Source organism: Ischnura elegans, chromosome 5 (assembly GCF_921293095.1).
Source record: "Ischnura elegans chromosome 5, ioIscEleg1.1, whole genome shotgun sequence".
NCBI classification, from domain to species: Eukaryota; Metazoa; Arthropoda; class Insecta; order Odonata; family Coenagrionidae; genus Ischnura; species Ischnura elegans.
The window spans coordinates 21,928,507-21,943,537 of NC_060250.1; the positions used below are offsets into that span (position 1 = coordinate 21,928,507).

Consider the following 15,031-nt stretch of genomic DNA (forward strand, 5'->3'; position numbering starts at 1 on the left):
TATCTCGTAACAAACGATCACCTCGGTACATGCTGCACATTCCGGCTCGGTTTTCTTCATGAAAGTGTTTCGAAAACGAAATTGGCATGGTGTTCATTTTCCTAAAGATTTAACACAATCTTCGCCCCAGTATTCGAATTTTAAAAAGGCTATACAAAATAATGCCAATCGATCCATTAGTAGCTCGATGTTTTTTTTTTAATTTGTCGAATATCACCTTGTTTCTGCTGTTTTGACCTCAAAGCTTATTTGTACTTGCATTTCTTGAATACAATTGACACTTGATTCATATCTCTAGCTAACATAAACGGTGAAAATGTTTACTGGTGAGGAAATAAATATCATGATGAAGGTTACCCACAATTTCGTATATTATCTTTAAAAGAGAGAAATAATGTTTTTATTCACATAAAATCTTTCCGCTGTGTTTGCCACCGCGGCAATTATTTTCGTAACACTATTGATTAAAGAAACGGATGAGGATGATATTATGAAGAAATAGTCTTGTACCATGTCTTCAACGTGGTATGTTTTTGCTCATGTGAAGTAGGTTGAAAAATACATGCAGTGTGCTAAACGTCATAAGTATTCTCAAAAAATTAGATGGATAGAAGCAAGCCTATTGATAGTAAAAGAGTGTCGATTAAGCGATTATATTTCTTCACTTAACTTAAAGCCTTTGTAAGCGCCACCATCCAGTGTGGTAGCCACGAATTTCATTCGGGGGGTCCAAAACCAGGAAGGGAATTTTTTTTTTAATAGGGTACTGAATAGAGGGTTTTAAACTAATTTTAACGCTTTTCACAATCGAATAAACTTCATTTTTCAAATAAATCTTTTGTAAATTCATGATTTTTCAATATTTTGTTTTCTTTCATGAAGAAAAGTAATTGTGCTTTTATATTCCGGGAGGGGGGAGGTCAGGACCACCAGGGCCTCCCCCCTCGCTATTCCACGGCCACCATCAGCTTGATTTATAAAGTTTTCAAACAAAAAAGTGATTGGGTGCTGGTTATAAAATTTGATGTTTTTTCCTCTTAAACTACCCATTACATCTATAAAATAAGCTTACATTTCGTAATGAGCAGCAAGTTACCTAGGAACAAGTCTGTAGAAAACGAAATTTTAGCCTTTTCTTTTAGCTTTTTTCGATTTCCAACCACCGGCAATGGTAAGTTTGCTCAGTAGATAGATATGAAGGGCCCTCGGTGTTCACTTGCACACGTATCGGGCAAGAGGCTGCATGAGATGAAGGATTATGAATCCCCTTTGATGCTCCTAAGTAGGGAACATTAACTGGACTTCGGTGTCAGATAGCCAGCGAACACATCCGACGGCTGTGTAATTATGCGTGAAATAACAATGCGATACCTCACATACAGGTGTATAAGGGAGCTGAGTCATACATCATCCACTGACCTTAACCTTCCAAACACCTTCTCGGCCCCAAACCTATTGCAACGCTCGCGCGAAATATATATTTGCTGTCACAGCCCACCCCCGTACGCGATTCAGTTGCTTCATCCCTTCATTTGCAGCGGTTACGCACCATAATCTGCACGCAACTTCATTGTGTTTTTGATATATGGACCTTACGAATGGTGACGTGATTTTTCTGACCTTTGCTTCGTCGGTCTCTGGTATCTTACCGGGCTCTTCTCTTTCCATGCTTTTCTATAGGTATGAATATGCGTGCATATTTACGTTTACCTCTGACTACTCGTGCATGCATTGATACTTTTTCTTGCAAGGAATTTTAATTCCGTTATCTTTTACTCCTGAAGAAATTATTATGACAATGGTTGGGAAAGATGCATTCTCGTTTCATGCGTGAAACGCACGTGGAAGGCTTTTGAGTAAAATTTTTGCGAATTTAAATCTACGAAGGGTTATGTTGAAGACTATACATGGACCGAATTATCTCTCACGAATTCTCCGAGGGGAATTTTAATTCGTTGAGGCGGTAGAACGACGTGAACTGAATGCTTATGAAAAGTGGTGATTTTAATGTGCTAACCGGAGGATGGTCATCCATTCAAGGGATACTTCTTCCTTCTGAAAAATAGAAAATTAGTTCCTTTCTCATCACAATGGTGGCCACAGCGGCGATTCTGCTTTTTCCGCTCTCTGAATCGTCTGTTCTATTCCTGTTAATTATTTACTGCCTATTTAGTGAATAACTTCTTTATACCTTATCCGTTCCATTAGGGTGCGTATGTATGTATTTTAGTCGAGCCTCTGTCTTTTCAGATTAATTAATTTTTAGATTAATTTTGTCCTAAGTCTCTGCAGCGGGACAATCGATAAACGTGCACCAGTGTTCTCTTGGACTTGAAAGTATTTATTTCAATTATAAATGATGCAATTTAAATTTGATGTAATTTTAATAATTAATAATAATTTTTAAACATGTATCTTAATTTATTTATTCCAAATTTCACAATAGGCATGTATAGAATAATGAAATTCGAGGTTATTTTCGGATAATTTTTAATTGCTGGTTTTATCTGCTTCCCCCACAGATGTCCGACTACAGCAAGGATTCTCCGCTATCGGGGGTGGGCGGGGGCGTGCTGGGGGCAGAGGATGGCGCCCCCGTAGACCGCCCTTCGCCCCTCGACCCCTTCCAGAAGAAAGTAGTTCAGCTCGGAACCGTCGCCGGCACCAGCGCCACCGCCACCACCAACGCCTCACAGGTAAGAGTCGCCCCTCTCCGATCGGCAATTTCATAAACACATTATAACACTTACCTATATTACATACTATTTTACAATATTTTGATTATGAAGAAACTGGACGTGGAGAAACGAAGTCCACGTAAAAGAAGTGGCTTGCAGGATAATATAAAAAATGGCATTAAATGGGAGGGACGATTCCCCCCCTTTCTGGAAGTTGAATACATCTATTATTTAACAACGGCAGTGACAGTTTTCGACTAATTCGAGAAGTTAACTAAAATTTAGACACATTATTATGCTCACTAGGTTCATTGCTATATGCCAAAAATATTCTTCAAATATTGGTGGAAAATAGAAAAAGATTCTGAGTGAGGATCAGTTGCACGAATTTAACCTGTCGATTATTGATTTATCCTTACTGTATACCTCATAAATATTAGTTACTAGTTTGATTTTTTTATTTATGTATGAACCATATTCTCTGGTAACGATCAGTTCGTATGAAATAACTTCCACTCTTGTCATACTTCACTACCGGTCAAGAGGCCAGAAAAAGTGGACTCATAAACCTCGAGGTGTAGGTACCTGGGTTGATATCAGACCCCTTCTAAATTTGAAATATGTTTAATTCTTGTTGGTATGATTTCAATTCCCATCAATGGTTTCCATCGTCATATAATTTCTACGTTCGCTATTTTTTTTTCGATGGAAAAATATTTTACTTTCCGTTAGTACTCGCAAGACCTCGATTAAAAAGAAAATATTTTTAACATATTCCATGCACGATTTGCGAAGACGAGATTTTTTTATCGCCGCGGCGCAAGTCTCTGTCAAGGGGTGCAATTACGTTTGTGTGAATTGATAATGCTCGGATGAATACGGGTTATTCTTTGGCTTGGAACTAATTGCCGCCACACCTGTCTGCTAGAACGTCGGGTACTCTGTAATGATATGCCATATTCGTGCAAATCGAGGTTGGTGCCGCTCGAGAAAATCATGTTGGAATCCGCGATGGATTTTATTTTCATGCCTTTTTTATTGAGAAGTGGACCAAACATTCAACAAATTACATCTTGACAATTTTAAATACTGGAAAAAGGGTCGCTAAGAAAACGGGGGAACAATTGACGGAGTTTTACCGTGGTGAACCCATCTGTATCAGGCCTTCGCAGCCTCATTTGAGTCATTCGTTTCTCGAGGCAACAATGATTCCACAGTGGAAATGAACCTTTCCCGTGGAAGCAGGGCCAGATTTTCCGATATGCCAATGCGTCAGCTTAGAGCCCTAAGATCAAGAGGGGCCTACATTTAAATTGTTAGCAAAATCAAAATTACACTTATGCTATAAAGGTTAGTACCAATTTCATCATATTTCAATGAAATTTTTTATGTATTTCACAGTAATGATATGATGATGATAAACGTCTCGAAATATTGGGCTAAGAATGATATGCAAAATTGTTTGCCAACGTTTAGATATAAAATTGAAACATGAAGGCATTAAAGATCATTGCAATGTTTTTTACAATTAAATAATTGAGGTCAAGAAAAAAGTGATATATTTTATTATCCCTTAGGTAATTTTAAGCCTTAAAAAGGGAAGGTTAAAGGGCCTCTAAAGTGGAATAACCTAGGACCTCTTTTCATCTAAACCGGCCCTGCGTGGAAGTGAGGTCTTCGAGTTAGCCTTTATTCTTGCGCCGTGGATTGTCTCTTATTCAACTCTAACCCGAATGAGGCCAAATTTGGAAATACAGAATATCCTCTCAAGTGCGAGTGAACGAGTCCATTGCAAAAGTTGGAATTAAGTTCGTCTAATAATGGAGAAAAATAAGCTGATGTAACTGAAATGCGTCTGTTCTATACGTTTTGGTATTTTCATCCTTAGAAGCCATTCCTCTCGCATAGCACGGCTGTAAATCATAATATACCACAAGCCTTGACGGAAGCGCCCTTATGAATTCCTCTATCTTGTATTCCGCTCCATCCTCTTTCCCCGTCGGCTTCGAGGAAAAAAAACAAATGAGAAGAGCTCAGAATCCTTTCCAGAAACGTTTCCGGATGCGCGGGTCGTCGTAAAAAACCGCTTGTCCGCCTCCGAGCCAAATGAGAATCATGTCCCCTCCTGGAAATCTTTTATTTTAATGTTACTCAAGTCGGTAGGCGTTTTTTCGCAGTTGGTTTCTCTCCATTCTGGCTACCTTCCCCAAATAATTTTAGCGCTTAATTGGAAACTAGTTGTCTAAAGCATAATTGGCTTCTTAATTAATATCTATCCACATTGCCATGGTCACTATTACTCCTTATATGTTTTTGGAAATGGTTATTGGACACTATTACCCCTTGGAAATGGTCATTGGTTTTCATATATGCCCTCATTGTGGTGCTTAAGGAAATAAAGTAGAGGAGAAAGCTTGCCAACGAAAATATTGCAGTGATATTCGGTTATCAATTGATGGGAATGAAACATGGGATAAGACGACTGTTCATAGCTCGCTGGTAGTTACCCGTAGTTTATTTTACCCTGCCACATTTATTGAGCAATCAGCACTCCAAGTGGCTGTCAAACGTTTTATTAGCTCAATTTTCATCTAATAAAATAAGTAGCCATAGTACCTATTTGAAGCCCAAAGTGACAAGTTCTTTATAGAAAATCAAGCGCTTGGAACTTTTATTCGATCAAATCAAGGTCATTTAGTCTGCTCATTCTCCTAATTTCAAACCTGTGATGTCTTGTTGATAGGGCCCTACCGACAGAAATATGTCTTTCTTATAAGTACGCCTGCGTCTATTATTAAAGTAATTTCATTAAAAGAATTCGGTGTATATTTGGTATAGTCTAGCCAAATGATTCGGCAAATAACGTTTCTTAGCGACGGATGAAGACGTTTCTCTGCTGTTTATTTATTTTTTCCTCGCATTTGCTGAGGAACAATCCGATACAGCTTGTCCTTGGGGTGAGAAGAAATGGTCAAAGAACCGCCTCCTCGTAAAAGGGTGGCATTAAAGTCCCTCGGTAATTTTGTTTTGATTGGATCGTTAAGGATGAACAGGTTTCATTCTTTTATGTGAGCACGTGAGTGTTGTCTTCCATTCTGGAAAATACCACTTCGTTCGAAATGGCAGGCACGTCTTCCGCGAAGCCAGATTTAAAAGCAAACGTTATGGATTAGCGCAATCTGAGCTTCGATTTTTTTTCTCGACGTGAAAAGTGTGATCAATTAAGCTTCCAAGGTTTTCTCATCTGATCGGACACATTCGTCTTGTGAGCCTACCCCTACCTCCAATTATAGTGAACGTTGAAACCCGTTCGTTTGAAATTGTCCGTATGCATCCGATTTTGCGAAGTTGTTAAATTCTTTTCGTACCTATATAAATTTCTTGCGATCATAAAACGTTGTCGCTTCGTTCAACGATGACTTAATGTTCACGATTTCGCGTGATTGTGCTAGGGAATGATTGCAGTGTGTGATTGCACATTCGTGAGTCGATTAACCATCGTAATTTGGCTTTTTAAATTCTTCCCTGGGTAAGGTCAACCAGCAGTTTTGATGGAGATTGATGAAAATTACAAAGCTAACATTCGCTAAGGGAGGTTGCTATTGATGAAGGACCGGATTAGGAATAATTTTGTGGAACTGTAAATTGTGTAATGTCATTTATCACCTATCTTGTCATTTAATAGCCATTGATAATTTTTTCCGTGGTTCGTATTAATGGAAAATCGAAACATTGATTCCCAAAACGGCTCAAGTCCGCTTGCAGGAATTTGGGATGAACATTTTTATAGATGAATTCTTATCTTTTAATTGATGCTTTGATATGTTTTCGATCAATTATCATAAAAATTTAATATGCTTATTCATCGTTAAAAGTTGTTGTGAAGGCGTAAGTAGCTTATAAATGTGCAGGAAAAGTGATTGATTTCAAAACTGTGTGAAATGAACTTGTGCTGTTTTGAAATTTACGCTTCCAGCACGGAAACGAGGTACTGAATAGCTAATAAAAGGTTGATAACCAATATAACCAAAAATTAGACGTAGAGACTATCATACATAAAAATAAGGGGAAAATACAGAAATCGCCCAAAAATGAATTGAAACAATCGCACAATAATTAATGAAAAATTATTTCCTACGTTATTCTTAATTCGATGACAATAATTGCCGGCCTCGGTGGCGGCGGGGTAAAGTCCTCGCCTGGCAAACCGATGGTCGCGGCTTCGAATCCCGCCTGGGTAAGTTACCCTTGTCCAGGACATGGATGTTTGTGATTGTTAAATGTTATCAACCCCAATGTAAAGGCCGAACAGTGCTTTTTTCGGTGTTGTGTGAAATAAATAAAATTTGATGGCTAACGTTCTAACACAACACATAATTTTAAAAAAATGCTTCTTTCGGATTACGCTTCCTGTTTTGTCATTTACTTTGAAAATTAATATTTTTCTTTCTTATGCTAATGTGCATTTTTTTCCGTTCTTAGCAATTACTACTTAATGTGCCGGAATGACCATAAAACAGAACTTTCCCTGAAACAATTCATGATAGGGCTGGGGTAAAAGGTATGGGATGTGACGTCACAAAGGCAGGCCCGCTTTAATAATTTGATTCCTTAGCTGCGATCTCTTTTATTTTCCCTCCGCTAATCAGCGGGTGTCTCGGTGGGGGAGTCGGGCGAGGAAGTTTGCCCCACTTCTCCGCTCCTTCCTCTCTCTATGGCTAACTCAATTCGCAGGACCGCGTCGCTACGCAACCCTTTCTGAAAAAGAAGCTGAACGCACTGAGATGCTTCTGAATGCTTTGTTTCCCGAGCTCCGCTTCTCTCCCTTGTTCGAGGCAGTGTTGGACGTGATGGATATCTTTCAGTCCCATCTTTTCGTCATTTGATCCCCTTTTCGCGCGCCAGCTGTCGGATGAAAGAAAAAAATCTTGACTCTAGAGACCTTCCGCGAAATTGACCTCGTTTGCTTCTCTCCGCATGAAGTCTTTCTTTTGATTTCATTGAGAAATATTGAGAATAAGGGCTTGTTGTCGGATAAGGCGTTGGGCTTCTGACCAAAGTGCCCTAGGTTCGAATCCCGGGTGAAGCCTTGCAATGAAAACATTGTTAGAAAAACAATGAGAGTAATTGGTACTTTACTTTTCAACGATTTTTGTCGTAACTATCCAATAATGCATAAACGTAAACTATCATTTTATTAGCATTGTTATTCGATCAATTCGAGAAAAATCATCGGCAATTATGGTGCTAGTGATATTTACTGTATTTACCCAACCAGTTTTTTCACAGTTTGGGATAACTCCACTATAAAACCTCGCTGAGCCAATTGTGAAAGGTACCAGCCTATTAACACTGTACTTGTTATTTTCGTTTACCTGTGGATCTTTACCCTCACATATCAATGCCAACCTTAAGGTTGATTTTATTCAACTCTGGTGAGAATAGGTAGGTATCTTGTAACATTGGGGTCTTTATGTGGTAATAACTATCCATCTTGCAATTTTTACGCTCAGTCCTTGTGGTTATAAAATGGAATATTGTTTCAGACTATGCTTTCATAAAGTTGGCATACCTGTTTACTGTCTGTTCGAGCCGTAAAAATATTCATGTCAAAATATTCGAATGTCTTCCAGTAATGTATATTTTATAGTTACCACAATTATATGCTAGAAATATTCCATACTCAAGGAGGAAATTAATTTATTAGTACGAACTCTCCCCTGATGCTATCTTTAAATCGCTCAATTAATCCCTGCTTCTTCGATAGAATTTGAAATGTGTATGCATCAGCGATTGATTGATGTTTTCACTGCTGGAAAATCCTCTCTTTCCCCTCTTATTTTCTGAATTCGATCACTGTTGCTATTAATTGTGTCTATGACGTTGATGGCATCCGAATGTTTCCTGATCTCATTGACACGGGAGAAATGATTGATCCGCCAATTAGTTTGGCGTCGTAGTTGGCTCTTTTCGATACACCTCGGAATCACATCCACACAATGTGAACGAACTACTGAGTCGTGCTCTCTGCTGTAGTTTTGTTTTGTTGCGATGAATCCATAGCGTGAAAAATCAAGGGTTAATATCATTGGATACCGCAAAGGAAAATCATTTTCCTTGACCGGTATTCGAACCCAAATCTCCCGAACCTGCGCTAGATTTCCAGTCACTTTTAACCTCCTATGCAACTTCTTTCTCTACGAATTTGGGATATGTGGATTTGAATGCCGGTCAATGCGAATGATTTTTTCCTCTGTGGAGTTCTCGAACATTTCGTGGAGTAACGGGTAACTCTGTAAAGGGTCAACGCTTGCTAGTTCGCGGTTTTTCCCTTGAATAATTTTAAAATCCTCTTTTAACTGATTTCTGCCTCTGCGATAAGTCTTAACAAACATCAACTTTTTCAACCCCAAGTACTCTCTCATAAGCACTGAAAATTTCGGGCAATTTAGGATAATTTTCTCCATTAAACTATTTTTAATAATCTTTGGACCATTTTTACGTGAGTTTAACTCACGTAAAAATGGAGGAGACACTTGATTTGCCGAAGTGGAAAGTAATCTTCATCGCAAATTGTTCTAAATCGACCTCGAGAGTTTTCTCACAGGCTTTGTTTATTGTGGCTTGTAATCTTGCTCACATCAAAATCATTTCGCCTCAAAGTGAGAAACTTTCAATGAGGAAATATTATTCCCTTAGACTTGGATGTGGGTTTTCGTCCCGACCCAGGGTAATATTTAGTGTGGAATTTTACAACTTCTAATAGACTCGCGGGTGGCTCCTTAGAATTTTCACCCTGCCCATACTGCTTTAAAAAATATCGCCAAGAATATTAACTGTAGCCATTTGAATTCTTCATTGCCATAAGAATTAAAAAGTGTTGAAGTCTCGCCGCAGTTTTACAAGATGTAAGGGAGGTTTTTCTTTTTTTAGTCTTGAGTGAAAAATGGGAAAGTAGCTTTTATTGGACGTGATGTGGTAAATTGAGGGATGAAATATATTTGCGGAGCTAAATTATGTCTTGTTGGCTTATATCGTAATAGAGGGCAAAGAGAATATAATTTATGGCTTTCGGTGATGAGGTAGAGGTTAATGAGTGACGGTGTTTACAAAGCTTTGATCGCGACGATTTCAATCTCTAAGGTTAACTACCCGTTTAGAGCTGAAGTAGCCGACTGCAGTGTCATCAAATTGAATTAACCCGCGGGATCAAATTCTACTCGGCTAAGGAGATGGAAACTTTTTATGTGCCTCGTTTTGGAAGTCTGGAGTCACGCTGATGCGAAAACATCTCTTGCGACCCCTCCCGGCTTCAAGAGAAAACAGCTCCATTCGAGAAGTTTTCTCGGGTCATCCACCGGGTCAGGGCATTCATTTGGGCCAACGCGCAATAGCCAGAAATCGGAAAAAAGCCAGTAAAAAGTCCAAAAATATTTACAAAGCAGAAATCTTCGAAAAAAGTTTCCATCTTTGGAAACGAGAGCGATTTTTCGATCGCGATTTTACGGATTAACTAGTCAGAAACAATTTTCTAGTCGAATCATCTTAGCAACCCGTTTTTTTATATCTTTTAAGTAAGCTATAGTTTTAAGGAAGTTATGAAAATCAGGTCTCTGTTGACTGAGGAAATTTAGTTCTCTATCGTAAATAACTCCCTATTCCTTTCATTTGCAATTACGAGGAGCAGCATTGAAAACTTGTTAATTTCATAGATAATTACATCATCAAAAATATAAATTTTGGTTAATAGGCCTGATTATGGCTTATTTATCCGCGAAAGGGATTGTCTTGCCCGTCAGTGACGCCATTGGCGACTTTTGTAAACCCATTTTATTACGCGGTGGGTGAATACACTTCGGAAGGACGACTTGAGGATCCTCTTTTAGAATAATAATAATATGGTTAATTGTTATTGGACTTGTCCATTAAGAACGTATTGGGGTTATACCATGCAATAGATATACAAATTTCAAAATTTTAAATGGAAAAATATAGGAATGGGCGATGGGATACATTGCAGTGAAAATAACATGATAATATAAAATAGAAGAAGTCACAAAAGATTTTATACATTTCCGATGATTTGTACTCATCGAAAAAATATTTTCTTAAAAATAGACAAAGAGACAGAATCTTTTACATCCTTTGGAACACTTCCATAATCGTTCTCCGACAAGAGAGAAATATTTATCATGAGTGGTCATTCTGTGCTGGAGGATGATGAGAAAATTAGGAGCCATTCAAGTCAAAATGTTAGGCTTATTATTTCTGACGGAAAAAATTGCTTCAGGTAACAAGGTGTATTCTTTGAAAAGATAGTAGAGGTATGTACCAAGCAAGTATCTTCTCTTGGTTTTTACCTTCAATCGTGCGGGTGAAATAGGGGTAAATATGATCATCCCTATTTATGTTGATAATAACACACACACTTAATAGACGTTGAAGCTTAGCATTGTGCTCTTCAGTTAAATCCTTATACACCAGACAGCAATAATCGATGTGAGGGAAAATTAGTGTAAATACTAAATCAGCGGTAAATGTAAATACTATATCACAATCAGGTTCCCAACCTTTTTTTCCTCCCGCTACCCTCTATATGTATACAACTAATATTGAACCCTCAAAAATGTAACGTGCACATTTTTTTGCATAATTTCACTACGGGTAGATGATACTTTCAGTTATAAATAATTGTATAAATAGAAACTTTGTTTTAAATTGTCCGTATAATATGTATACATATTTCCCGGTTAAGACTTATGGCGTGCCACTGTTGCTACTATCAGGGAATGTAGTGTCCTCCGATTATTTTCGGCGTACCCCCGACTGGTTCGTCGTTTACCCCCCAAGGAGTGCGCGTACCACCGGTTGGGAACCGCTGTACTAGATGCTTGCTTAATACTCGCGGTTGCGATAAGAGTCAGCCAAGTTGGCCGCCGCGGAAATGGCCACAGCCGACTCAACGGGTTACGCTATCACTGCGTGTTTCTGCTTTTGACTACCGCCACCACCGCGCTCCTCTGCCAGGAGGGTCCTCGTCGACACATTATTCCCTCAAGGCCAGCGGGAACCAGCTGTGGGGTTCCTCCAACCAGGAGATAATGGGGTGCGACAGCATTTATGTCTGTTTTTATGCCCGGTGGCGCGGCGAAGCTCCACTCACAATTTGCCGAGACGAACTTAGGAAATTCAGCACCGAAGAAATGTTTTTTATCACCCAGTGCACGAATATTACATCATGGGGGCTAAATAAAAGAGGAATTAATATATGTCGCACCTTCGGTCGCTTTTTAGTATGTTTTCAAAAATGCCCGCAGCGCGGAGTTGAGTGCAATGCGATACATTGTACATGCGAAGCATTGAAAAGTAATGAGTTTCATAGATCACATAACCTTGTATATAAATTTCGGTTAACACCCCAATTATACCTCATTTCCCCATTAAAATTGGATCAATTTTTCCGTCAGCGACGCGTGGCGACTTTCGTAAACCCATTTATATGCGCGAAGAGTGACAGCATATTTAGAAGCCGACTTGAGAATCCTATTTTGTAATATTCGTGAATATTACAATCAAACGGACTACATAGAAGGGGATACCATCCTATAGGATCTTTCAAAAATGTCTTCAGAGAGGACATGAGTGCAGAGCGATCACTTCTTTCCAGTTTTTTGTGAGGAACAGTATTTTTAATTGCGAGGAATAGCTTAAAAAATCATATCTATAATAGCTATTATTATTAGAAATATAACTTTTGGTTAACAGCCCTGATTATAGCTTATTTCTCCGTGAAATCTAGATCCCTTTCCCCGTCCGGGAAGCGTATCGCGACTGTTGTAATCCCATTTAAATGCGCTGTGGGTGACAGCACATTTAAATTTTATTTCTGACCCTACTACACTGAATGCGTGATATCCGCACGCCTGTGGCATAGTGTGAGGTGAGCTTTACCCTCACCTATCCAAACCAACCTTCCCGTAGAATCACTGATTGAGTGAATTATAAATGATGAGAGGTCGATATTTCTCCTTTGATTTATTTTTTTTGACCATATTGGATTGAAATTGTAATGCCGACATTCTACGGCAATTGCATTTTAAAGCTAAAACGTCTTATTTTTCGGATCGGGCCTGATTTTTTCCTTGACGACGGGTTTAAATTTACCTGTGGGAAAGCATGCCTTACGAATCACGAATGGATGTTCTAGTTTGTATGAAAATATCTACCAAGCTGATGAAATCTTCTTGGGCTGTGCACCGAGTAAGGCTGTTTTAAGGCCAACGTTTCGGGGTTCCGGACCTTCCGTACCCCCTCCCCTGGCTACGCCACTGGTCCCCATCGAATCCATTTATAAGTGATTCAGGAGAAGTTTACTTGCCAAGGCTGCGCAAATGCGGCCGTAATCCAGAGACTCTTCGCATCCTTTCCCTCCCCGAAAAGAAAAAAAACGGCGCACCCGGAATTCCGTGTCACGGTCGTCTTGGAAATATACTGTCGAGGGATCGCCGCGGTAACGCGTCCGTGCGTCACTTCGCGAATCCGCGTTCGCGCGAACACGCAAAATATTCGCTCGAGAAAGATAGGGGCGGGAAAAAAAAATAAAATCGCGGATCTTTCGAAAGAGTCCAGGAGGCGGCTCTGCTTTAGCGTGCTAAAAAAAGAACGAAACGAAATAAATCCTGGGTCCGCCGCCTTCCGAGCGCGTTTCCCAACATCCGCATCTTGAAAACATTGGACCGTGGCCTTTTCCGCCAACAGCGACGGAGGAAGACACGGGTGCTCCACCTAGGCACGAGGAGGAAGAAATGAAAGCGCTCTTGACCGTCAAAATATAAACACGCGGAGCTGAATTTTCTCACGACCAGCGATACTTGTTCTTCGTAGGCATTCATAGAAATTCGGGAGTAACTTTGATGAAACAATGATTTCTTTTACCAGGTTTAATTTTCTTCAAACTATATTCAACTCATAAATGCCATTTAAAATGGATTAACAAGCTCCTAACATTAGTGATAATTTTAGTAAAATTATGGTCGTAATAAAACCAATCCTGGTCTATGGTAAGCAGGTAAGTAAATCAAACCATTTAAAATGAGATTAATCAGCTACAAAATGATTAATACCCTTTGGTATTAATTTCCATAATACATGTCAGACGGTGATAATAATGATTGCTTTCTTATTAACATACTACCTTCTTTCAGCCTTTGATCCGTTAATAAAAAGTTTAAGTTTTTCCAGAAATAACCGAAAGGCGCGTTTTCAACCTATTAAATTTAAAATTCTAAATTAGTGATCCTATGCCTCCAATAGAACATGAACATCGAACTATCATCTCGATTCACGTTTCCCCCATCTACCATCCATCTACCGATTCGATCGATGGATTTTTCTTCCTCATAGGAAAATCCACTAGGATTGGTTGAACCTTAATAGCTCACGCTTGGTTTCGCTAATTAGTAGGGCCTCCTTCGCTTCTATAGCGTTGGGGTTTTTTTCCCTCGTCCCGTCCCTTCCGCTCCTATCCTTTCCCAGAGGCGTCGGCGGGCTCCCATCGCGGCGGCGCCTCTTTCCTTTTTCCTTCCTCTCCAGCCCCTCCCCGGGAGATCTGGCGTATAAGCCACGGGCTTGGGTCCCGGCCCCGGTGTGTTGTATCCCTAAGAGGGTTCACCTAGAACCCTCATAGTCTCACGTTTTCCCCAACCACGGGTTAATGTAAAACCATTAATTTTATGCGCTTACCTCTATTTTAATGATTCTATTCAGTGTAGTCTACTCTACGCATATAGATCACTCTAGTTTTTTTAAATTAGAGAACCCCTGAGCCTGCTTGTGGTCACATGGTGACAAAAATTAGAGGGAAACAGGGCTTAAACGGTGCAGCCGAACTTAGGAACGATTTGGAAGCAGTAATGTGTGAGAGGAGTGATTTCTAAGCTGTGCGATGTATGAATCACGCCAAAAATGTATCGAGTAGGATGTTTGAGAGTGAAGCGCTTTGGAAAAATGATGACATTGTAGCGTGGGAGAGAGAGTGTTTGCTCATCGCGAAAGTGCTGATGATATGATCATATCATGCACTCGTTAACGCAACAGGTATCGCTTACAATCTACTCGCCATCGTCGTGTTTCGTTCCTCATATGGTAGGAAGAACTGCTGATAACCTTTCAACTTCATTAAAACCAAGACACCCATTAAATCAGGGTCTCCCCAGTTGCCGATTCAGGGGGGAGTGACGCCTTCACAAATTTTATCAAAAATGTTTAATTTTCATTGGTTCAATAGTTTTTGTATCCTTGTGAAGGAGTACTGGAAGTGTACTCGCAAATGAATGGCCACAAGTCCCAAACGT

At 39.6% G+C, this 15,031-nt stretch overlaps 1 protein-coding gene across 1 annotated transcript in view; it reads left to right on the forward strand.

Annotated features, from left to right (window-relative positions):
- Nucleotides 1-15,031, forward strand: part of LOC124158574 (NAD(+) hydrolase sarm1) — a 352,120-nt gene that overhangs the window by 195,132 nt on the left and 141,957 nt on the right. The window contains exon 2 of the mRNA XM_046533731.1: nt 2,523-2,696. Within this exon, the coding sequence (XP_046389687.1) occupies nt 2,523-2,696 (174 nt within the window). The remainder of the gene's footprint in view (nt 1-2,522; nt 2,697-15,031) is intronic.